General features: G+C 59.4%; 1 protein-coding gene across 1 annotated transcript; it reads left to right on the plus strand.

Annotated features, from left to right (window-relative positions):
* The first annotated feature begins 476 nt into the window (after positions 1 to 476).
* CLCN7 (chloride voltage-gated channel 7) lies at positions 477 to 23574 on the plus strand. Its single transcript, XM_063344378.1, has 25 exons — positions 477 to 674; positions 8494 to 8565; positions 9823 to 9894; positions 10135 to 10200; positions 10801 to 10933; positions 11269 to 11378; positions 12131 to 12211; positions 13190 to 13252; positions 13826 to 13909; positions 14072 to 14165; positions 14574 to 14638; positions 15079 to 15195; positions 15575 to 15629; positions 16150 to 16210; positions 17269 to 17407; positions 17503 to 17596; positions 19215 to 19384; positions 19718 to 19769; positions 20584 to 20711; positions 20895 to 20980; positions 21253 to 21385; positions 21502 to 21561; positions 21925 to 22101; positions 22214 to 22294; positions 22406 to 23574. Exons 1-25 carry the CDS (start codon positions 537 to 539, stop codon positions 22490 to 22492), a joined length of 2418 nt encoding a protein of 805 aa, XP_063200448.1. The 5' UTR covers positions 477 to 536; the 3' UTR covers positions 22493 to 23574.
* Positions 23575 to 24199: the final 625 nt, after the last annotated feature.

Here is a 24199-nt window from a genome sequence, read left to right on the forward strand (position 1 = left end):
ATGGCGGAGGGGACCCAGTCCCAGGCCTGTCCCAAAGCCAGGGGTCATGAGCTGCTGCCCCCGGAGGATGTACAGCCCCATTGTTCCTATTAAAATGCTTCGGGCTGAGAGGAAACTGCTTTATTCCTGGTCTCGTTTGTCACCGTAAGGCTTGGTGCCGCGTCCAGCCGGGCGGGAGCCAGCATGACCCCTGCCCGTGCCCTGTCCCCTGCCACCCCTAGTGCCGCTGACCCAGAGCAGGGGGAAGTCGTAGGACAGAAAAGCCCGTGACCGGGTGGGAGTGAGCCAGCGCTGCCGGAGCAGGTGCCCTCTGTCCCGTGTGCCCGTTTTCCCCCGCCGGCGCCACAGGGGCCGCTCGGTCGGTGTAAGCGCCGGGCCGCTCCGTGACGGGGGGCTGCGGGCCGGACTACAACTCCCATGGTGCCGCGGGGCGGGACGGCCCCCGCCGGCCGCCGTAGCCCTCACGTGACGGCGGCGGTCACATGATCGGGCGGTGAGGCAGGGGCCGGCGGAGGTGTGTGCTGCCGCCGCCCCGCATGGCCAACGTCGCCAAGAAGGTGTCGTGGTCCGGTCGCGACGGCGACGAGGAGGACGACGAGGAGGACGAGCGCGCGGGTGAGACCACCCCGCTGCTCAACGGCACCGGCCCCGGGGCGGCGGGCGGCGCCCGGCAGGTGGGGACCGGCGTCGGCGGGGGGGGTACCGGAACCGGGAGGGGGGTACCGGTGCTGGGGAGGATGTACCGGCATCGGGAAGGGTGTTCTTGAACAGGGGAGGGGGGTACCGGCACTGGGGGATGGGGGATACCGGAACAGGGAGTGGGAGAACCGGCACCGGGAGCTGGGTACCGGAACCGGGGAGGGGGGGTACCGGCACTGGGAAGGATGTACCGGCACCCGGAGGGGATGTACTGGCACCGGGAGGAGGGGTACCGGAACTAGGGAGGGGGGTACCGAAACTGGGAGTGGGAGGAGGAGGACCGGGAGCTGGGTACTGGAACCGGGGAGCTGGGGTACCGGCACCGGGTGGGGGGTACCGGCGCACCGGAGGCAGGGAGGTCTGCTTCGTCCCGGGCCTCTCTGTGCCGAGAGGCTGCCGGAGTGGTGCTGGGGTCGTGTCCGCCTCCCCTGTAGCGTTTAACCGTGTCTGTTGCCCCGGGGCTGGGCGGGGGCTTCTGGGGTTCTGCTCCCTGAGCACCCCCGGGGGCAGGTCGGGGCCTCTCTGGGCTCCGGCAAAGCAGGGGAAGTGGAACCTGGCAGGGCCCAGTGTGGGGAGAAGCCGGGAGGGAGCCATGGCTGGGGCACGGAGCCCTTGGGTCATGCGTGGGGGAAAAACTGAGTGTGGGGGAAAAACTGAGTGTGGGGGGAAAACTGAGTGTGGGGCCTGACTCACCCCACGGCTCCCCCCGTCCCGCCATCACGAGGTGACAGCTCTTGGCAATGCCAGGGCCCCAGCACGGCTCTTGCCTGCTCCTCAGCTGTGGGGACAGCCGGGATGAGTAGGGACCCAGCACTGAGCAGGGTCCGCTCCCACCCGCCAGGGCTGCCCACTTCATTTCGATGGAAAACATCGTTCTGTGAGAGAGCCCGTTGCCCGGCATGCTGCTGCTGCTGCTGCCGCCCACACCAACAGGTCGGGCTCAAACACAAGAGCATCTTAACGTTGGCGTGGTGGTGGCCGTCGTGCTGTAGGTGTGGAACTCCGCTGGCAAAAAGCAAGTCCAGGGTGGGCCGTGTTACAGACAGGCCAAATCCTTCTTGCAAATTAATTTTGGGTAATTAATTGAAGACAAACTTCTCTCCAGTGCAGCCGGAGGCTGTTACTCGGGCAGTCTGCCCAGCAGTCTCTCCTCCGCACACGGACCACGCCATGGCCAAGGTGCTCGGCACCTGTTACAGACCGAAGCTGTGGCTGTACAGGCTGTGCTGGGTGAGGGCTGTGGGGTCGGCTGGGTCCCCGAGGCTCTCCCGTGCCCGCACCAGGCGGGAGAGGGACTGCCTCAGGGTGACATCCTCGAATTTCCTATGAAGAGGTTGTTGGGAGACTTGATCTCGGACAGGGAGGAGTGGTGCCAGCCTTTGACAGCTGTTGGCAGGGGTGTCTCGCCGAGCGTGATGCTGTGCTGCCCTGCTGCTGGGCAAGTCAGAACAGCAGGCTAATTAGAGGGAAATACAAGGTTTGTTAGGCTGGAAGTGCCTAGCGTGGCGCTGTGGGAGTGGGGCAGGGCTGCTGGAAGGAGTTGCCTGTGCCATTACAGCTGTTCTGGTGTGAAAATAAAAATAATCTTCCTAGCCGCTACAACAGGACCCCGTGTATTTACAGCATGGGTTGTCTTTAAAGACCACGTGGTGAATTCTGCAGGTCCGAAGGGTGTTAAAATAGGGATTAACCTGATCTCGTGGCTGCGGGTCAGTTAGGAAAGAGTTTTCCTGGTGGCTCAGAAGAAACGCCTGAGCCCCGCTACAGCAGGGACGGTTGGTGGTGGAGACCTGGCCCTGCTGATGTGATTTATTGTCACTGTGTCCCTTCACAGCACAGTCCCAGCTCGTGACGGGGTGCTACGTGGCATTTTCCTTACCAAAGGAGCAGAGCGAGTTCCTTGCCAGAGCTCCGGACCACGCGTGCCCCTGGCAGTGCTGGCTGGGTTGTCACCGTAGCGCTGGGGTTGCCTTTCGGTGTTGGGCAACCACTTCTCTCCCTTGGATGGTGTGTTTATGAAGATGCTGTATAGATTGAAAAGTGAAGGCAGGACAGCTTTGGCAAAGAAATAAAAAGAGGCTGGAGCTGCTCAGCTCGCAGGAGACTTAAACTGGGGTCATGGTAACACAATTAAAATGTCCCCAAAGGAGCTTCTTCCTTATCTCATGTGTTTGTTTAATGGAAATGAAAGTGATCTGAAAGTGACAAAAGGAAACATGGGTCTATAGTTCTCTGGCTGCTGCCAGAGACTGAGATTGAGCGCTTGTGGGCGGGAGGTGAGGAGGGGCTGGATAAATGCACCCACAGGAGAGATGCTACGGGGCTGTGCCCAAGGTCTCCTCGGGTTTTGGGGCCAACTGAGTGCTGCTCCAGAGCCTTCATTCTCTCACCAGGACTTTCTGGTGTCTCGGGGATATCGAGAAGCGAGAGGCTGCCTGTACATCTGAGCATGATGCCTGCCATGGGCTGCCCTATTCCTGTGTTCTCGAGCCGTGCGTGTCAGTTCTCAGGCTGAAAAGTGGCCGGACAATTTTAGTAAGAGCAGCCAGTTTCTGTCCTTAGGCATTTTTCAAAAAAGAACACTTCTGCTTTGCTGGGCACTGAGAACGTGCTCGTATTTGTGCTAAAATGCCTTGACTTTGGGATTGCTAGAATGCTCGTGCTTCAGGGCGTGCCTGGAACAGGAGGTCACCCAAATGTGACCAGGCTGCTGCTGCTGAGTGGCTCGTCCTTCTTAATGCCTGTGTGCTTATTCTGCTTGTCTAGATGTTGCCAGTCTTGTTTTCTTTCATTTCAAGTAACAGGGTGTAAAATGCAGCCTCTGTGGCCGGGTGACGATGCCAGAGGGCTGTCGCGCTTGCTGCAATCGGAAAATCTTGTCTGGGGGGAGGGAGAAAAAAGAGAAGTCTGCTGGGTGAGCCCTGATTCCTGGTGATGGGCTGCAGGTCGCGCGTCCCCTGGCTACCAGCAGAGAGGCTGCCTGTCCCTTCCTGCCCCCTGCCGGGAGCCTGGAGCTGGTCTCCATCCCCTGGGTGATGGCAGGAGCTTCCCCAAGTCAGTCCGGTCGCTTCTGCCGGGTGCCCACACTGTTGGGGACCATGGTGGCCTTGTGCTGCTCCTCTGCAGAGGGGACACATGGGACAAGGTGCCTGGATAAAGGACATGGGCTGGGACAGCAATGGCATCTCCTGGCCGCATGTAGGTGAGGGACAAGGATCAGCCGTGCCCTGGAGCGGGGGTTGGAAGCAAAATCGTAGCTGAGTGTTGACGCCGTGGGGGGAATGCAGACGCTTTCTCCCCACTTATGGCCCTGGAGGTGAGGAGCCTCCTTCTCTCCTGGCGTGGTGTGTTTCGGGGATGATGGCTGCCTTAGTTTGAAGCCCATTGCAGCCGTGCTTGTGTGTCAGAGGAGGGGGATTTCAAAAGCCCCACAGCTCGTCTTCCCCAGATGCTGCCATGGCTTCCTCTGTGGGAAGGGGAATTAGCTTTACCACCTAGTGACACGGCCTCGCAGCCTGGAGCCGTCCTTCCCACCCGAGCAGGTACTGGAGGCTCTTTGGCAGAACACGGAGGGGCCAAGAGGGGGCCGTAAACCATCTTGCTTCCCTCTCGCTGCTTCTGCAATACTGCTGTAGGCTCCCGATGCAGTCTGCGCCGTGCTTTATCTCATTGATAACAGAAAGCCACGTGCTTCCAGTTCGTTAGCGAGCAGCAGGATGGTGATAAGGGGCAGCGTATAGGGGGTGTCTTCATGCCAGGTTGTGGTTATGAGGGTGGGTGATGCCCTGCAGGGGACGGCCTCGCTGGCTCATCCCTGTGGAAATGAGCTGTGGAGCAGAGTCAGATGCTCCCTGTTTATGGTTCTTCAGAGTGACATTTGGGAGACGCTGCGAGGTCACTGTACACACAGCCCGTGTTGGTTCTGTGGTGTTTCAGCCTTGACTGAAGTCGTTCTGCTATTCACAGACAGGGATTGCTCCTTGATTGCTCTCCTTGGAGGTAAAACACTGCTGTGGCATCACGTATAACAGCGTGGCTTCATATCACCTCCGCCAAACGGGGACACTGGCAGTGGTGCTGCTGTCTCCCACCCCGACCTGTGACGCTTCGGGCTGGCGTTGGTGTCTCTGTTCAGCTGCAGCTGCCCGACCTTGGAGATGATCCTTTCAGGGCATGAGTAGAAGGTGGTGGTTGAGATCTTCTGCCAGATTGTTTTCTTGTTGAGATTGATCCTGAATTTGCTTTCGCCCATCTCAGAGCATTGCTGGAATGGACGGCAGCATGACGAAGGGAGAAAGGGCCTCAGAGGTCTCTAGCCCAGCCCCCGCTAAGAGCAGATCCCTTAGACCAGGTCACTCAGGGCCGTGTCCAGTGGAGATTTGGGTATTTCCAAGGACGGAGGCTCTGCACCCTCTCTGGCCCCAGGTTCAGTGTGTCACCACCCTCGGGGTGAATGTTTGTCTCTGCTATCTAAGCAGAAGTTCCCTTGCTGCAGCTTGTCTGCTGCTTCTTGTCCCATCAATGTGAAGCTGCGAGGAAAGTCTGGCTCCGTCTTCCCCATAACCTCTCATTAGGTGTCCGGAGACAGCAGGAAGATCTCCCTGAGAAGCACCAGCTTCTCCTTGTACGTCTTACCACATACTCCAGCCTCTGACTGTCTTGCTGGACTCTCTCCTGTGTCTTTCCTTTCCCGGTGAGCCCGGACTGGATGCCAAGTCCCAGATGTGCTATTGCAGGTGCCAGGCGAGGTGTGGGATCCCTTCCCCAGACCTCCTGGCTCGTCTTGCACCACACAGGAGGTGGTTGGCCACCTCCACTGCAGGTTTGTGCCACTGACCCCTCTTCCATCTGTCCGCAACCTCCCTGCAAGACTTTTTCAGCAAAGCTCCTTTCTGACCACCGGGGCATGTCCGTCCCAGGCACAGGGCTTTGTATTTGCCTCTGTTGAACTTTGGGGCTTCCCTGCAGCCTGGTGAGCTCCCTCTGAGGAGCATTCCTGCCCGCCAGTGTACCAACTGCCCAGCTGAAAGAGACGTTAAGCAGTCTTGGTCGAAATCTAGGCTCCAGACATCTCTTTGCAGAGCTCAGAATGGGTCAGGAATTAGCTTTACCACCCGAACAGGGGGAGTGCCGAGGGCTGGGTGCCGTCGCTGTTTGTGTGCCGGTGTGGGAGGCAGGCTCAGTTGGCTCAAGAGCCTCTCCTGGGACAGGAGAGCTGTTACCCCATCTGCGTCCTCTGGGTTTTGGCAACAATGCTTGTTGTTATGTGGAGATAATTGTGCCGCGGTCACACCAACATCATATGTACCCAGGATCAGCAGCTGCCCTGGCCTGAGTTTGAAAAACATCCAAAGGAGGGTAGTGCTGTCCATGTGCTCGCTGAATCTTTGAGCCATGCACAAATAACCTTCTGTCTTGGGTCCTGGCTGCCTGGATCGCCCCCCGTCCCTCTTATAAGTTGATGGAAATAGCTTTTTCCTGTCCTCCTGACATGTGATCCCCGAGACGGGAGCCAGCCTTCCGCTCACAGAGCCGCTCAGCCAGTCTGGGTGCCAGAGGGATGGCAGGACCTAGGGGAAGGGGGGAACATATTAGAACTGTGCTGCTTGTCTAACGAAGTTCAGCTTCGTGTTCAACTGCAGCTCCTTTCCCTTCGTCTGTGCTCGGGTCCTGCTGCCATCTAATCTCTTGGGATCCCTGCCGTGCCCTGGCCGCTTGCCCCACAGGGGAGGGGTGTGGTGGGGGGTGTCACCAGTTCAGCCACGTTTGGTGTGTCTATGGACCCCCATGGCTAGCAGAAGGAGGATTTTCCTGAAGGGCTGGTCCTGTTTGAGGTCTTGGTGCCTGAGATCTGAGCCCAGGTGTGAGCAGGGGACAAGGTGTGAGTGACTGTTTCCATCTCATTGCCTTGATCTTGCCCTGAACGTGTGGCATCGAATGAGAGCCATAAGTCTTTGTGCTTCCTGAAGCCAGGTGGAGGTGGGTTCCCATGCAATGTCTCAGCTTTGTTCCTCAGGGGGTTTCAGGGTGAGGAACGTGTCCTTTCCCCCACCCCAGGATGGTGGGGACATGGCTGAGACCCCCCACATGTCACCAGAGCAGCTGGGCACCAACAGGCACTGAAACAGGCTGCTCCTGCCTCCAGCTCGTGACTATATGTAAGTACCCATCCACGTCCCCGCAGGGAGGTGACAGCTTTGGGTGTGCCTGGTTCACAGGAGCCTGCGGTGGTCTGCTCTGACTGCTGGGAAAAGGGTCCAGCGGGGTCCTTTCCATGGGGATCGTGGAGCCATCATGGACCAGAAGCAAAGCCCAGGCTGGTCTCGCCAAACCAGTGTCCCAAAACCGCTGCATGGAGCACTTTGTGCTTGACCCCTCAGGCTGCTGTGGACAAAAGGGCACCAAAAGGGTTTGAGAAGCTGGGGCAAAACCCGCCTGTGGGTCAGGGAAAGAATGAGAACGTGGAGCAGACGGAGAAATGGGAAAATAGGTCAGGCTGCAAACACAAAGGGATATTCTTCGTCTGCACTGACATGCGCGGCTCCCGGCTGCTCTGGCCTGCACGTTCCAGAAGGGATCGGTGGGGATTAAAGCTGCAGGGGCTCTGTCTGGGATTTGCCGGCAGAGCGGGACTGATGTGCTGGGGCCCTGCTGTTGCTCGCCATCCCTCTTTTATTCGCCAGTCCTTTAGGCTGGCAGCTGGCGAGGGGTGAGGCTCTGGAGGGGAAGATCTTCACGTTGAGAAATAGTGTTTGGGCTGTGCTTAGTGGCAGTGCTGCTCGCGCCCTTGTGTGTCCCTGTGTTTTTCAACAGCGGAGGGGTGACAGCAGCTTGCCTGCTTCTGGCGGGTCCCCTCGTGGCACTGCCCAGCTGGAGGCTGGCTTGGCTGCAGCCCAAGCCCTTGTCTTCATCGGCCAGGAGACAAGAGGTGCCCCAAATAGACCAAAAACTCCCGTGTTGCGCAATTGCGCTGCCAATAACAAGCCCGAGCGGTCACCAGCGAAAGGAGAACCTGCTCCCCAGAGGGGGATGCAAATGCTCCTTCCAAGCATCGCGCCGGGGCCGGTCTCGGAGAGGCACCGGTGTCCCCGAGGGGAACAGCGTGCCCCGCTTCCTCTTGTGTGCGCTGGCTGGCAGCCCAGTTGCTCCCGTCCCGGGTGCCGGGAGGGAGATGAACGTGCCGATGTGCTCGTCTCCCTGGCTGGGAACGGCTCCCGTGGAGCAGACGGCAGAGCCAAACGTGCCCTCAGCCATCCCTTATTGCTGGCTGGGTGTGTGGGCCGAGGGATGGCCTTGGCATGTCTTGGTGTGCTTGTGGCTGTGGAGATGGTTCTTCTTCTCTGGGGGGGTCTGCCCCTCCCCAGCTCCAGGGGAGTGCAGAACGTGCTGCTCGGCATGGCTTTGCTGGCCACATGGCTGATCCATTGGGGTGCCACGTTCCTCGGAAGGAGGCTGTCGGTGACTCTTGCCAGCTCTTGGAGCTCCCGGCTGCCAATCCTGAATGAGCTGCTGCTGGCTGGCGGCTTCCCCAGGGAGAGCTGGGGCCAGCTGACAGGTTGGAGCAGCTTGCCCAAACGCCAGCAGACTGCCGCTGCCTCGTGCTCCCACCAGGGTGGTGGGTCTCCACCTCTGTGTCCTCCAAGAGCATTCCTCTGTGGGTGCTGTACTTTGGGGGGCTCTGGCAGGCAGGCAGAGCTCGGTGAGGGGCACAAAGCACGAGCATGCCTGCTCCTTCCTTCTGCCAAGGCTTGTGGAGCATTTGGGAATTGATCCTGTTTTCCCTTCTCCTCTCAGTTCACTCCTTCCTCCTTCCTGCGCATTGGGCAGCTGAGCAATGTGGACCTCAACGAGGACATCCGTGAGCTGGTGAGTGGCACAGGAAGGGTCCTGCCATTACCGAGACCGCTTTCCTTTTACTAACAGCACTAAGGGCTGCTTTTTTTTCCTCCCCCTCACATCTCGCTTGTCCCACGAGGGCTCCAGCGCTTCCTCCTGGGCTGGGTGACCTTCGTGGTGTGGGTGGCTGGCTGCTGCTCTGCCTTGACCGTCGCTGCTTCCTCTTAGCCGCAGTGCTGGCCCGAGGACATCGTGGTCCCTTGGACCTCTCTGAGTGCCAGCACCAGCCTGCCGGCACGGGAACCTTCCTCCCACGGGAGCAAATGTAGAACCTGGTGGTGTGGGAAGGGATTTCTTTCTTGTCGTGAGAGCTCCAAGCTGCTTCTCTTGCCTGCTGCCCAGCTCAGTGCGAAGGCAAGGGAGGGGACGTACAGTGGGACAGCAGCTGGGGGAAGATGTCTCAGCCCTGGGGACAGGGTTAGCGACAGATGGGGCATCTTGTGAAAACTCTCAGTTTTCAAGTTATTCCCCCTCCATGTGCATCTGAGAAGCTTTTCTTCCCTAGATGCTTGTGCCTCAGCTCTGGAGCTGTAGGAGGAGCAAACGGGAAGAAGGCTTTTGCTAAGTATTTCTTGTGGAATTGTGAAATGGGAAGCGATATGTCTTAACCCGGTGCCTTGGAGGAAAAGCTGGGCTGGCTTTGGCCATAGCTGTAACGCGGGGTCAGGGAAGGGTGCAGGGTGCCGCTGCCCTGGGGGCACCTCGGGAAATGCCCTAATTCGGAGCTGGGAACAACTTGCACGGTCAAAGGCATTTGGGAAACAGAACTTGGTTTCTGCCCAAAAACATGGGCCTGCTTGAAATAGCTCCTTGCTTTCGACTGAAGGAATTTCCTGCCGAGGTGAAAGGTCGCCCTCCGCTGGGGCATGGAGCTGCTCGGATGCAGCGCTGGATCAGCATGGCAGCGTGGTACCCAGCTGGGCCAACCCTCTGTCTGCCCACGGGGAAATGTCCTGCCCATGGGGAAATCTCCTGAGTGGGGAGGCGGTGGGTGAGGGTGCACGCCTCACAGCCTGTTCCAGCTGCCATAAATCCCGTACATCCACCAACTGGTGGAAAATCATCCTGGATCCTGGCCTGCCGGGCAGTTTGCACTAGGGCTTGTGTCTCTGCAGTCCTCCTTGTCTCTCCTGAGCATGAAAACCATCTCTAAACTAGCAGTTATGTGGCAGAGAGGAGGGCAGGACTCAGACCTGGCCCTCCTAACCTGTGCATCGCATCCCGCAGGAGACTGAGCTCCCTCGGCAGCGTCCCAACGAGATCCCCCACAACGAGAAGCTCCTGTCGCTCAAGTATGAGGTAAGTACCTGTCTCCCTCCCTAGGCTCTGCCCTCTGGAATGCAGTGGGTGAGGTGTGTGGGGCGAGGGCTTGTGATTGCCCCGCTAGAGTGGTTTCAGTGGGGAAGGAATGGGATCAAGGGAGGAAAAAGATACGGGGGTGTGGAGGAGCAGGGGTGGGGGTCTGAGGCCAGCCCTCCCCAGCATGGGCATCTCTTCTCCTGCGCTAGACGGTAACAGTATCTCCCTTTCCCAAACCAGAGCTTGGACTATGACAACAGCGAAAACCAGCTGTTCCTGGAGGAGGAAAGGAGGATAAACCACACGGTGAGTCTTGCTGTGACCCAGCTGCCCACTGTGCCCGCAGCTGGGATGGCCCAGGGAAGCTGTTTCCCCTGCCTGGCTGCTGGGGGAGGTTGTGTCTGAAGCAGCACTTGAGCCGGGGTGGGTTTATGGACACTGAGCAGCTTGTGACAAGCTGTAAAACCTCTGGAGCAGGGACCCAGTGTAGGATGGTTCAAACGAGAGCCAGCCTTGGTGTGCATGGTGGCATTGCCAGGAGGCATGGGGCAGGTCACTGAGCAGAGGGACTTCTGGAGCCATGCGAAGGGTCTGCCCTGGGGGCTTTGGGAGTCAGTGCTGCAGCAAGAAGCCCAACAGGAGGGGTCTGATGGAGGCAGGCAAGCTGGAAAAGCACATCTGCTGTTAGGGGTCCTGCAGAGGGGCAAGCTTAAAATACCTAAATTGTGTCCATGCTTTGCAATCCTGGGTCAGCCAGCATTGGTTTCCCCTGGGCAGCTCTCCTCGGAGCTGCCCAGGTGTGGGCTGTGTTGGGGAAGGTGGCCAGGTGGGCTGGAGTCCCCCCCGCCGGTGCTGGCGGGGGCCAGACTGGGTGGCAATGGGGTCTGATGGCTGTCTGTCCCTCAGGCTTTCCGGACGGTGGAGATCAAGCGCTGGGTTATCTGTGCCATGATCGGCATCCTCACCGGCCTCGTTGCCTGCTTCATTGACATCGTGGTGGAGAACCTGGCTGGGCTGAAGTACCGGGTGGTGAAGGGCAGTATCCTCCCATGGAGCTGTGGCTACCAGCCGGCAGGGAGGGGTGGGATCTCTGCTTCTGGTGGCCATGGAGGGGTGCTGAGGCAGAGGAATTCGCCTGGGTTTGGTGGCACAGACCCTGCCACCCAAGGTGCTGCCGACTGCCTGGCTGCTCTGCGGGGCTGAGCTGTGGCCAGGGGCTGCCATAACAGAGGATGCTCCTTGCAGAAGCCCTGGCTGCCCGAAGTGCACAGGATCTGCACCGCTGCAGCCCAAAAAGTGTTCTAGTGATGCCTTATTGCGGTGGGAGGGGTGGCACCCAACCGATACTGGTCTTTCCTTGAACCACCTCCCTAGACATCGACAAGTTCACGGAGAAAGGGGGCCTGTCTTTCTCCCTGTTACTCTGGGCCACACTGAACGCCAGCGTGGTGATGGTGGGCTCTGTGATCGTCGCTTTCATAGAGGTAAGAGTTTAGAAGTGGCCTGAGTAGGGTACCCCCATGCCTCCTTCCCTGGCATGGGGGGAAGCAGGATCATGTCTGCAGAAAACATGCAAATTTGTGTAACAGCAAATGTATTTCTTTCAAATTGTCAGAAATTGGTAGCCCCAGTTCCTCAGCGTTGGCTCCAGCTGTGCTGTTGAGTTTCTCCTGGGTGTTAGATGGCAGGACATGCCGCCCTTCGCTGGCAGCATGGGCAGAGGGTGTGCTCCAGCCTTGGGTGGCTCTCACAAGCCTTGGCCCCAGCTCAGCCTGTCCACGTTGGGTGTACGTGAGCCCCTGCTGGTTGGTGCCCTGGGGACACACTCGGGAGGAAAAGCCAGAGACTGGGGCCAGTTACTGCTGGGAGGGGGTGATGGCTCCCCATGCGCCACTCTGAGTCAACAGTGTCTTCCTTGTGGCTTTGCCCTTGCTCTCTCTGGCCACCAAGTGCAAGCCTTCTGCAGCACTGGGCCTCCTGCCATGGCACATGGTGGGAACACCCTGGTGTCCCCCAAGAACCCATCCAGCTCCTTCTCCCTGGCATATTTGCCCTTAGGGGTAGCGAGTGCCTCCCTCAAGCCCACCTCCAGAGCCTGTAGATAGGCTTTGGCCTCATCTCTGAGCCTCCCTGAGGGTGTACTTGGTGTGCCCTGTGCTGAGGGACGGGGGTGAGGTGGCCAGCATGTCCTCATCCTGTACATGGCAGCCACTGACACTCTCTCTACTCCCTGCAGCCCGTCGCAGCCGGCAGTGGCATTCCCCAGATCAAATGCTATCTCAACGGGGTGAAGATACCACATGTTGTCCGCCTCAAGGTAGGCAGCGGGAGGTAGTGGGATGCAGGGCTTCTGCCCGTGATGGGGCCCCCTCCGCCAGGCTGGCCCGGGCACCTTGTGTCCTCATGGGGTGGTCCCCGCCTCCACTGCGGTGGAGGGGGAGCTGGCACGAGCTCACTGCCGGGCTCTGTAGTTGTTTTCCCCGGTGTCAGGCGGATAAATCTGCCCTGGGATTGGCAGCTGGTGCTGGGAAGAGCAGCTTTGGGGCATTTTTGCTCTGGCAGGGAAGAATAATAGAATCATTATGGTTGTAAGAGACCTTTAAGATCATCAAGTCCAACAGTTAACCCAGCACTGCCAAGTCTACCACTAAATCATCCTCAGCACCGCGTTTGCCCATCTTTTAAATACCTCCAGGGATGGTGCCTCAACCACTTCCCTGGGCAGCCTGTTCCAATGCTTGACAACCCTTTTGGTGGAGAAATGTTTCCTAATATCCATCCTAAACCTCTCCTGGGGCAACTTGAGGCCGTTTCCTCTTGTCCCATCGCCTGTTCTTTGGGAGAAGAGACCGACCCCCCCCTGGCTACCCCCTCCTTTCAGGGAGCTGCAGAGAGCGAGAAGGTCTCCCCTCAGCCTCCTCTTCTCCAGGCTGAACACCCCCAGCTCCCTCAGCCGCTCCTCACAGGACTTGTGCTCCAGACCCCCCACCAGCTCCGTTGCCCTTCTCTGGACTCACTCCAGCACCTCAATGTCTTTGTTGCAGTGAGGGGCCCAAAACTGGACACAGTACTCGAGGTGCAGCCTCACCAGCGCAGAGTACAGGGGGACGATCACTGTCCTGGACAAGAAAGTTGGCCAACCCCGTTGCCACAGCAGGGGGTGATGGGCTGAGAGTCACAAGTTCCCTGGGGTCGCTGGCTCCTGCCCCTGCAGCTGGCTGGGTCTGTGTCCCATGGGGCTGCTGTGGTCATGTCCCTCTTGTGATGTTCTGTGTCTGTTGTCTCTGTTTTGTAGACCCTGGTGATCAAAGTCTGCGGGGTCATCCTCTCGGTGGTCGGCGGCCTGGCTGTTGGGAAGGTGACGTATGCAAACTGCTCTCCAGCATGCTCCTGGCACATTGGTACCCTCTGCTGGCACGTGTGCCACAGCCTGTCACCGGCCCTGTTCCAGGAACAGAGCACTGGTGGCCTTGTGGTGACTTCCCAGTTTTACTCCCTGGTCTGCTGGCCAAGGTGGCTGCAGCATGGCCAGGCTTGGGAGCCCCTGGGCCATGTGGTGCCAGTCCCTGGGGCGCACAGTACCACAGAGCCAGCCTGCATTGGTGACTGTCCCTGCAAATGTTAGATGGGGGACACCTCGGTGCCCTGTTGGGACCTTGCTAGGTTGCTGGGACCGAAGGCAGGCAAGGTCAGGCCCTGTCCCCTTGGCTGGAGGGGACTGCTGGTGGGAACAGGAGGTGGCCACAGGAGCCACTTGCTAGAAGGAGGATTTAGGGGGGAAATGGCAAGCTCTGCAGAGACATGGCACTGTGTGCCTGAGCGCTGGCCTCCAGCTTCTTCAGGGCTGAGACCTGGTGAGCAGCATTCAACCATCCTCAACTGTCCCTGGGGTTCTTCCTTCTCTGGTCTGACTCCACTCTGCTGCCCGTAGGAAGGACCCATGATTCACTCTGGAGCGGTGATTGCAGCCGGGATCTCCCAGGGAAGATCCACATCTTTAAAGCGAGACTTCAAGGTTGGTGTTGAGGGGCTGTGGTGCAGGTGTCCTTCCTGTGCCGAAACCGGGCTGTTCCTTGCGTCACGCTGGTGGCTTGGGGCCATGTATGGCATACCCTGTGTCTTCCCTAAACCGATGCCTGTGGCCAACCCTAAACCTGCCTTCGCTTCGGTGTTTCAGATCTTCGAGTACTTCCGCCGAGACACAGAAAAGAGGGACTTTGTCTCGGCTGGAGCTGCTGCTGGCGTCTCGGCTGCGTTTGGTGCCCCCGTGGGTGCGTGTCTTGGCTCTCTGACGCTGAGCGGTCCCTGCACGTGAATCTCGTCTGGAGGTTGCTCCCACTTGCATGGAGGCAGTTGCCGGGATCTGCAAAGTGTCTGGCCCCTCTCCGAGCTGTCCTGCCCCACCATGCAGGTCTTGGGCAGAGAGAAGGGGGATTATCTGTCTCGGATCCCAAATGTTGCCTCCCTGGGATGGAGGGAAGCAGTGGACGGGCTTCAATGCTGTCAGTACGTCACTGATGGCTTGGTGGGATTGGCTGGTCCCTTTGCTGGAGCCTGTGAGGTCTGGGCCAGCACAGGGCACCTGGGCTGGGATGAGTTTGGGTGCCTTGGCTGGTGCTGTGAGCCAGGGGTCCATGGCATGCGCCCCTTGTGAAGGTGTTTGTGTCTTGCATTTGCAGGGGGTGTCCTCTTCAGCTTGGAGGAAGGGGCTTCCTTCTGGAACCAGTTCCTGACGTGGAGAATCGTAAGTGCTGGAAAGCAGGAGCAGTAAATCGAGGGCTGCTGGCTCCGGTGTGAGACATTGCCTTTTCCTGATTCCCTCCCTGCCCCAGCTGGGCAGCTGTGTGTAACGCATCCCAGGGAACAGTATCCCAGCTCCCCTTCTGTGCCCTGGTCCTCAGGGGCTGAATTTGGACCTTGCTGAGCTCCATCTTGCTGCCAGCTCCTTTCCAAGGGAGCTGCCTTGGGCAATGGAGAGGAAAAAGGAGGAGTGAGCTCGTGGTCAGTTTAAGCTTCCCAGTGCTGCCACGGGGAACGTGGCCTCTTGTCCCCACCACACTGTGGGTCCCAAACCCTACCCAAGGGCCTCAAGGGGGGGTGGATTTGGGGTAGTGTGGGGGGCACGTGGTGAGGGATTGGGGCTGGAGGCGTCTGGCAGTGACTCCGGGCTGCGTCGTCTTCCAGTTCTTCGCCTCCATGATCTCTACGTTCACTCTGAACTCTGTCCTGAGTGTTTACCATGGCAATGCTTGGGATCTCTCCAGCCCTGGGCTCATCAACTTCGGCAGGTTTGATAACGAGGTATGGCACAGATATTCCCCATGTAGGGCTCTGTTGCCGGGGGTTTAGAAACAGCCCACAGCAGCTTGGGGCCGCCAGTCTGTCTTAAAACATCACCCAGGGGCTGAGGCAGGCTCTGCCCTAGCAGCCTGTGGGGTCTGGCCAGATCCCAGCTCCACCAAGGCCATCAGAAGGCTTTTCTGCAGCCACTGCTGGGTCTGGGGGCTGCGCAGTGTGCTGGGGGGACTTTGGGACAGCTCTGGGAACCGCTTGCCAGCAGAGAATGGTGTTGTCCCAGCAGACAGTGACAGTCTGTGGGAGAAAGGTGCTGTCCCAGCAGACAGCTCTGAGGCTGCAAATGGGTCAGGAGATCTGAAACCCATTTCTTTCTTGCTTGCAGAAAATGGGATACACAATCCAGGAAATTCCTATCTTCATCTTTATGGGAGTAGTTGGTAAGAGAGTGCTGCACTTTCAATTTGATTAGTCTGAATAATTTCCTCTGTTCTCTGTCTGGATCTAAAAAGTTTTGGGATCCAGTTTCCTGGGGAGAGTGTGAAATCCATTAAGCTCTGGAGCAGAGGCTGCTTGTGGGGCTGGATCCTGGCCCAGCCCTGACCCCTGCAGCAAAGGTGAGCCCTTTAATCCGTGTACTGCAAGGTCACTGAGTGGGGTCAGTGCAGCGCAGCCCCTGGTTTTCAGACGAGCTGCCCTTATGCCTGCGGAATTGGCCTGTCCCCCCCCTGCCTGGTGCCAGTGCTGTGACGCCCCGGCCAAGGCACTGCTGGTGCCGGCTCCTCTTGGTGTCAGGTCCTGGCTGTCTCTGCAGGGACAGCGTCTGCCTGTCCCGGGGCCACCCATCACACTGGGTAGCTTGTTGACATCTCCTTGAGCTTCACGGGTGCCTTGTGTTCTGGGCAGCTGTAGGAGAGCCTGGGACCTGCGTGCTGAGCTTTTCCTCCTTTGCATTCACAGGCGGGATCCTTGGGGCCCTGTTCAATGCCCTCAATTACTGGTTAACGATGTTCCGGATCAGGTAAGAGCTCGTGGGTAACTAAGGTGATTGACATGGGTTGGCTGGCACCTTCTGTGCTCCCTCGAAGCGGCGTCCCCAGCCGGAGCAAAGCTGTGATCTCACACTTAACGTGAACAGCAGCAGCCCCTGGAAGCTGGGAGGCAAAGATGCCGCATGTCTCTCGCTGCCTGCGGTCAAGGCTGTGACCCGCAGCATCCCACCGTTGCTCTGACCCTGATAAGTCTTTCCCTTCAGTGACTTCAGGGCCCAAGGAAGCACAAACACTGTGCCGACCTGACTGTTATGTGCTTTTGAGAATAACAAGAGAACGGAGAGAGCTGCTAAAGCCATCTGAGCTCACTCTGGCACAGCCAATACTTGTCACCAGCTTTTCAAACACCAGCACCAGCCTTGTGGCCTCGGCGAGGGACGACCTAGAACTAGAAAGGAATAGATTTAGATTAGGTATTAGCAAGAAATTTTTCACTCCAAGGGTGCTGAGCCCCTGGCCCAGGTTGCCCAGAGAAGCTGTGGCTGCCCCATCCCTGGAGGTGTTCAAGAGCTGGTTGGACGGGGCTTGGAGCAACCTGGTCTGGTGGGACGTGTCCTTGCCCAGGGCATGGGGGTGGAACGAGATAATCTTTAGGTCCTTTCCAACCCGAACCATTCTATGAATCTATGACCTGTGGCAGTGGAGTGTGAGGCGTCTTCAGCAGCTTCCTGGGCATCATTCCTCTTGGGTCTTTGTGGGCCGCAGCTTTCAGGGCTTGGCTCTGCCCTGTCTCCCCATCCAGATCACACCAATGTTTCCGTGGGAGCTGTGCCCAGCTCCGTGCAGGGGAGGTGGGCAGGTCTGCTGGACTTGGCTGGGCAAAGCTCCTCTTGTTGCTTCCCTCATGCTCTAGATCCCCACAACAGCTTTGCCAGAGGACAGCGCACAGGACAGCCTGGCAGGGCTCTGGGAAGGGAGCAGAGGCAGCCAGCGTGTCTGTATGCCTGATGTGATGTGCCACGCCAGGCTGTGGGTGATCGTGCCCGCACCCCTGGGTGCTACCCTCGGTCCTCTGGTCCCTTTGCAGGTACATCCACCGGCCCTGCCTCCAGGTGGTTGAGGCCATGCTGGTTGCAGCGGTGACAGCCACTGTGGGGTTTGTCATGATTTACTGCTCGAGAGACTGCCAGCCCATCCAGGGGAGCACGGTGGCATATCCCCTGCAGGTAGGAGATGCAGGTCCCCCTGAGCCTGGTAGCCTTCGCTGCTGTGGGGCAGCCCGCATCTGCTGTATCTAACTCTCTCTTTTCTTCCCCCTCAGCTTTTCTGTGCTGATGGAGAGTACAACTCCATGGCCACTGCCTTCTTCAACACGCCCGAGAAGAGCGTTGTCAACCTCTTCCATGACCCTCCAGGTCTGTGCACCCAGTGAACAGGTCCTTGAACATGAGCAGAGCAGGCCCAGGCTTGCACAAGGTGGCCAACCTGTTCCCTGGCTGCTTGTGGGACAAGGCAGGAGATGACAAGCGATAGGACAAGAGGAAACGGCCTCAAGGGCCGGGGAGGTTTAGGATGGATATTAGGAAAAATTTCTTCACCAAAAGGGTTTTTAAGCATTGGAACAGGCTGCCCAGGGAAATGGTGGAGTCACCATCCCTGGAGGTATTTAAAAGCTGGGCAGACGTGGTGCTGAGGGACATGGGTTAGTGCTGGGCTGGGGGAGTGTTGAGTTAATGGTTGGACTCAATGATCTTAAAGGTCCCTTCCAACCTGGACGATTCTATGATCAGCGGAGCCCTATGAAATGGGATCCAGCAAAGCACTGTGCCTGCTCCTTTCCTGGACTGGTGGAAGGAGGAAGGATGGATGCTGCACCTGGTGGCACCTGTGACCTTGGCCAAAGGGCTGTGGTCTCGGGAGCCTGTGGAGGAGGACCTGGTTTTGTTCATGCCTGTTTGCAAGCTGCCGCTTCTGAGTTGCGTGGGATGTCTGACCCTTGCTGGCTGTCTGAAATCCATCCTGGAAATGTCCCTGGCTGTTTTCTTAATTACCAGGGCCTCTTGCCCCAGAATGACTTTACCTTCTGGGCAGGTTGCGGAGGTGGATCTTGGGCTTTGGGTTTGCTTAAGAAATGCAATTTGCCTTCCAGGTTCCAGCTCCCATTTTCCTTGGACCCAGTGTGCCCTCTGCCTGCTGGTCTGAGTTTTGTGCACAAGCTGCATGTGGGCAGGGAGCAAACAGCTCCCAATTTCTAGACCCTCAGCCCAGAGAGTGCAGCTTGGCCACTTGAAGCCAAGTGATGGCCATCCTTGTGTCTTGGGGCTGCTCCCTGCAGTGCTGGGTCCTCCCTGGCTCAGGGCTTCGGTCCATTGACCTCTCGGTGAAGGGGAGGTTGCAAAGCACTCGTTTAAACTCGACCGAGCTGCTCAGCAATCCTGAAATAGCAGTAGGCTGGGTCCTGGGGGCAGCAGGGTCTCACTGTGATGGCACAGCCCACGCTGTGGGGCAGCATGGGACTGGCCGGAGCTGCCGTGGGAGCTGAGGGACCGGAGGGGGTTTGCAGGACCCACTCTGCTGAGTTGATCCCGAAGCTGGCTGTAGGACCCTTGCCAGCTCACCAGCACCTCTGTCCTCCCGACCTCGTCCTCTGGCGCTGGCGGTCCCTCGGGGCTTTGAAGTACGTCACGGTGCCTCGTGGGAGGCTGGGAACTGGGAACCGCGGGGCTGGGAGGGGACAGGTCACCACGGGTCACAAGAGGGAGGAAAGGCATGTGCTGGACTCGGTGGGATGGGAGGGCTTTGGGGTGGCACCAGCCGGCTGGCAGGGCCCTTGAGGGGCAGAAACAATCTAAAGAGATGGTTTGAAAGGTTTGTGCTGCCAGAGAGGAAGGCGCACCCGATGCGAGGGGCTTCCACTGCTGGGAGTGTGTCGTGGAGCTGCTGCTGCTGTCTGTTCTCCCATGGCCGCAGCCCATTCCGGTGTCCCCTGGGCTGCAGGACCAGCACTGACTCTCCATTCTCTCTCCACCTCAGGTTCCTACAACCCCATGACGCTGGGCATGTTCACGCTGATGTATTTCTTCCTGGCCTGCTGGACCTACGGCCTCACAGTGTCCGCAGGGGTCTTCATCCCCTCCCTGCTGATCGGCGCTGCCTGGGGGAGGCTCTTCGGAATCTCCCTGTCCTACCTGACCAAGGGCTCGGTGAGTCCTTGGTGGGATGGGGTGCTGGGCAGGGGGAGCTGTGCCACCCAGCCCTCCTCCCTCGCTGCTGGGCAGGCGGCACGTGCAGGCAGCGTGCATGGAGCAGGCTAAGAGCATGGCACAGTGGTCTGGAGTGGGTTGGCTCCTCACTTGCTGTCTTCCTGGGCTTTCCCACATCCCGACGGAGCCCTGCCAGCAGCTGGGCTGTGCAGGCGGCCCCAGGCACACTCCTCCCCACTTTAGAGGAGGGTTTGGGGGCCAGGGCACTGCTCGCCATCTCTGGATGTCCTGGAGCCAGCAGCTGACTCGGCTCCTTCTCTCTCTTGTGCTCAGATCTGGGCTGATCCCGGGAAGTATGCCCTGATGGGAGCTGCCGCGCAGCTGGGTGAGTTCCCCATGGCGCAGTCTTGGCCACCTCCTGTTCATGTCAGGGTGAAAGTGGCATGGTCCCTGCCTCCCTGGGGCAGGTTCTTCCCCAGCTGAAGCTGAGCCTGGCTGTTGGCTTCCTAACGTTGCCGAGCACGGGCAATGCTGGGGCACTGGTGAGGGCTGGGTTTGTCCCTGCCTGTGTGGGTGGTCCTGTGTTGCTGAGACCCCCCTGCAGTACTCCTCCAGCTCTGGGGCCACCAACATAAGAAGGACGTGGACCTTTTGGAGCAGGTCTAGAGGAGGCCGTGAAGACGATCAGAGGGCTGGAGCGTCTGTCATATGAGGCCAGGCTGAGAGAGTTGGGGGGGTTCAGCCTGGAGAAGAGAAGGCTCCGGGGAGACCTTAGAGACCCTTCCAGTCCCTAAAGGGGCTCCAGGAAAGCTGGGGAGGGACTCTGGATCAGGGAGGGCAGCCATGGGACGAGGGGGAATGGTTTTAAACTGAAAGAGGGGAGATTTAGATTGGATATCAGGAAGAAATTCTTTGCTATGAGGGTGGTGAGCCCCTGGCCCAGGTTGCCCAGAGAAGCTGTGGCTGCTCCATTCCTGGAGGGGTTCAAGGCCAGGTTGGACGGGGCTTTGAGGAACCTGGTGTGGTGGGAGGTGTCCCTGCCCAGGGCAGAGGAAGTTGGAATGAGATGGTCTTTAAGGTCCCTTCCAACTCTAACCAGTCTATGACTCTATGTGCAGAAACTGAGGGGCCTCAGGTGCTTTGCTATCCCCTTATCCTATGTTTCCCTGCCCCCTAAACCTCTTGGGTGCCTCTCACAGGTGGGATAGTGCGGATGACACTGAGTCTCACGGTCATCATGATGGAGGCAACGGGCAATGTCACCTATGGCTTCCCTATCATGCTGGTGCTGATGACGGCAAAGATTGTGGGAGACTACTTTGTGGAGGTAAGGGCTGGTGTGCTCACTGGGAGCCTGGGACCCATGGAGAGGCTGTGGGTTGGGGGCGCTGAGGAGCTGCGGGGGGGGGGGCAGGACAAGCATGTGCTCCCTCTTTGAGGATAGCTGCTGCCTGGCTGTACCCCTCGGCATCTCACCAGGCTTCTCCTGACGATTTGGCTGTCGTTGCAGGGGCTCTACGACATGCATATCCAGCTCCAGAGTGTGCCCTTCCTGCACTGGGAGGCCCCGGTGACGTCCCACTCCCTCACGGCCAGGTAGGTGGGCTGGGGGACGCTCGTCACTCCTGGGGCAGCAGCTTTTGGACCACACCATTGGCGATGACACACATTGGTCCCAGAAGCCTGCTGTCCCCTGATGCCACCAGCCCAGCTCCTTCCCCAGCAGGGACTGTGGCCTGCAGTGCATTCCCTCCCCATGTCCCTGCCAGGTTTTGGGGACAGAGGAGGCATCAGGGCTGCAGAGGCGTGTATGTTGGGGGGGGTATTTGGGGCGTGGGGCTGCGTTTCACACCAAGCTTTCCTTGCAGGGAGGTCATGAGCACTCCTGTCACATGCCTGCGGAGGATCGAGCGAGTGGGCACAGTTGTGGACATCCTCAGCGACACCTCCTCCAACCACAATGGCTTCCCGGTGGTGGAGAGCAACCCTGACACCACGCAGGTGGGCTGGGCACCGCTGGTGAGGGGATGCCCTGCGAGGGCTGACTGTGGAGTGGGACCTTCGTCCTTGTCCCCCCACCTTCACAGCCCTGTCTCATGCACTGTGTTCTGTTGCAGGTGGCAGGACTGCGGGGTTTGATCCTGCGCTCCCAGCTCATCGTCCTGCTGAAGCACAAGGTGGGTGATGCTTTATGGAGGTCGTTCGGGCTGTGCCTGAGCCCCCATGCCCCTGTCCCACTGTTGCCTCAGGCCTTTGCTGCCTGCCTTGCTCAGGAGGAGCTGGCGGAGGGTCCTTGTCATCTCCCTCGGCTCACCCAAGGAGATGGTGGGGATTGCTGTGACATGCTGGGGTACCCCAGCATCATCCTGCACCCCACCAAGCTCACAAACCCTGAGGCAATGGGAAATGGGCTGTTGTTCTGCAGATAGTCCATCTGCCCCATGCTCCTGCCCCCTTCCCTCCCTGCCCCTGTGCATTGCCCTGGCCCCAGTGCCTGTTGGCGCTGCAGGACGGACCCTGGCAATCTCTCTCCTCCCAAGATTTTTGTGGAAAGGGCCAACTTGAGCCTGGTGCAGCGGCGGCTGAAGCTGAAGGATTTTCGGGATGCCTACCCCCGCTTCCCCCCCATCCAGTCCATCCACGTCTCCCAGGACGAGCGTGAGTGCATGATCGACCTCAGCGAGTTCATGAACCCCTCACCCTACACTGTGCCTCAGGTAACGCGCCAGGGACCCCTCTGCACCCCAGCGTCCCGGGGGTCAGGGGTGGGCTGAGGATGCCAGCTGGGGATGCCGCAGCCCACACAGCCCCGCTCTCTCTGCCTTGCAGGAGGCATCTCTGCCACGGGTATTCAAGCTTTTCCGAGCCCTGGGACTGCGGCACTTGGTGGTCGTGGACAATCGCAACGAGGTCAGTCCCTGCTTGCCGCGTGTGGGCAGCCTGGGCTCCTTGGGGGGACACTGCCCTTGTCCCCAGGCTCTGCATACCAGCGTGGGGCTGTACCTCTCCCTTTCCCGGCAGGTGGTGGGCATGGTCACCCGCAAGGACCTCGCCAGGTACCGACTGGGGAAGGAAGGCCTGGAGGAGCTCTCGCTGGCGCAGACATGACATGGGGCTGTGCCGTCCAGCAGAGACGTGTCCCAGCCCCTTGGAGCCAGGGACCCCCTTTTGCGGGAGGTGGGGAGAGGACTGGGCCAGCCTGTGCAGGCATCGCGGTGCCCGGAGCACCAGCACGGCTGTGCTGCCCCGGCTCTCTTGCCCATCGCTGCCTTCCCATGTCTGCTGCCTCCTCTTCTCACCCCTTTCCCTGCTTCCCGAGGGGATGAAAATGCATCCTTTGTTCAGTTAGCTCCTGGCGTAGGCTCTCCCTGAGGTTTGGGTGAAGGCTGGAGTGGGCCAGGGGCAGCAGAAGTGCCCTGCTGAGCTGGGCACAGTCCTCTGCCATGGCACATACTCATCCACCCAGCCTGGGCTGTCCGGGACCTAGCTCTGCCCTGGTCCCTGCTGCAGGGTCCGTGTGAGGAGCAGAGGGGACATGGTGGGGCTCCCTCCTGTCTCCACTGCCCTGTGCTCCTGCAGGCTGGGTCAGGCTGAGCCGTGGGGCAGGCTCCTGCGTTTCTGCCCTGCTCAGCTGTGCAATAAAAGGGCTCCCGTGGTTCAGCAGCTGCTGCTTCTTGCTCTTTCTCGGCTCCTGCAGCCAACTCTCACCCCAACCCGCATGTGGGGGGACACCCCTGGGCTTCAGGGCAGGGATGGGAAAGGGAGAGCTGTCTGGTCCTGTAGCTTGTGTCCCCACTGTGTGTCCCTCTGCCACTCCTGCCCTCATTGCACCATTGCTGCTGCCACCTCTGTCTGTGTCCAGGTCCAGTGTCACCCCTGGGTGGTGTGCTTATGTACTTGCTGCAGCTTGTTCTGCCCTGGCAGGCACCCTAAAACCCACCACCAGCCCTGGATCTGGTCAGGGGGAGGAAGCAGAGCCCCCACTCCCCAGGGTGATGAGGAAGGCTCCAGCTCTGGCACCTCAGCTCCCCCATCTCCCACCATCCTTGCTCCTCACCTTAGCATTGCCCCCTGCCAAGGCTTGGGGCTGCCCCCCTCCTCCCTTGGGCAGGGGCAACCTGATGCCTGGGTCGGGGGGGGGCTTTTGACTGCGGGATGATGTGCTGAAATAAAGCCTGTTTGTACTTTTATTGTGGTGCTATCTCTCTCTTGCCTCCCTTCTTCCCCCTGGTGCTGCTGCCTAGGCTCAGTGCCACGTCTGTTGGTGTGTCCCTCCTGGGGCTGAGCTGAGCCCCATCCCCACCGCTGGTGGGACCCCCCACCTTCCTTAACCCCCGGCAGGGCTGGAGTGCTCAAGGCGGGGGGGTGGCTGCCCCATCCCGGCTGCTTTTCCCTTTCAAGGCCAACAAAGAGCTGCCACAAAGCGGGGGATGCCTCGGCTGGGCCCTGGTAACAGCCGGGGCCATGGGGAAGGGCCAGCCGCCCTCCTGGCGCCACGGGATGGCCCTTCTCTCCAGTGTGGCTTTGGTTCCCCGGCACTGCCGTGGGGCGCAGCAGGTCCCCGAGGCGGTGATGGGTCCACAGTGGGTGCTGGCAGCCGGGCGCTTTATGAGGCCCCGCGTCGCCCTTTGCCCTGCGGCGGCCGAGATAAGGGGATGGGATCCACCGACTTGGGCCGCAGAGTAAACATGGGCTGCTGGCTCCTGCCGGCACCGCACTTCACTCCGCTTCCTGCTGCCGGGGCAGCTGGCAGTCCCCGAGGGCCAGGCCAAGCAGTGGCCCTTTGTCACTGGTGGCAAGGACACCGCGGTGGTG

This window comes from Chroicocephalus ridibundus, chromosome 8, assembly GCF_963924245.1.
Source record: "Chroicocephalus ridibundus chromosome 8, bChrRid1.1, whole genome shotgun sequence".
NCBI classification, from domain to species: Eukaryota; Metazoa; Chordata; class Aves; order Charadriiformes; family Laridae; genus Chroicocephalus; species Chroicocephalus ridibundus.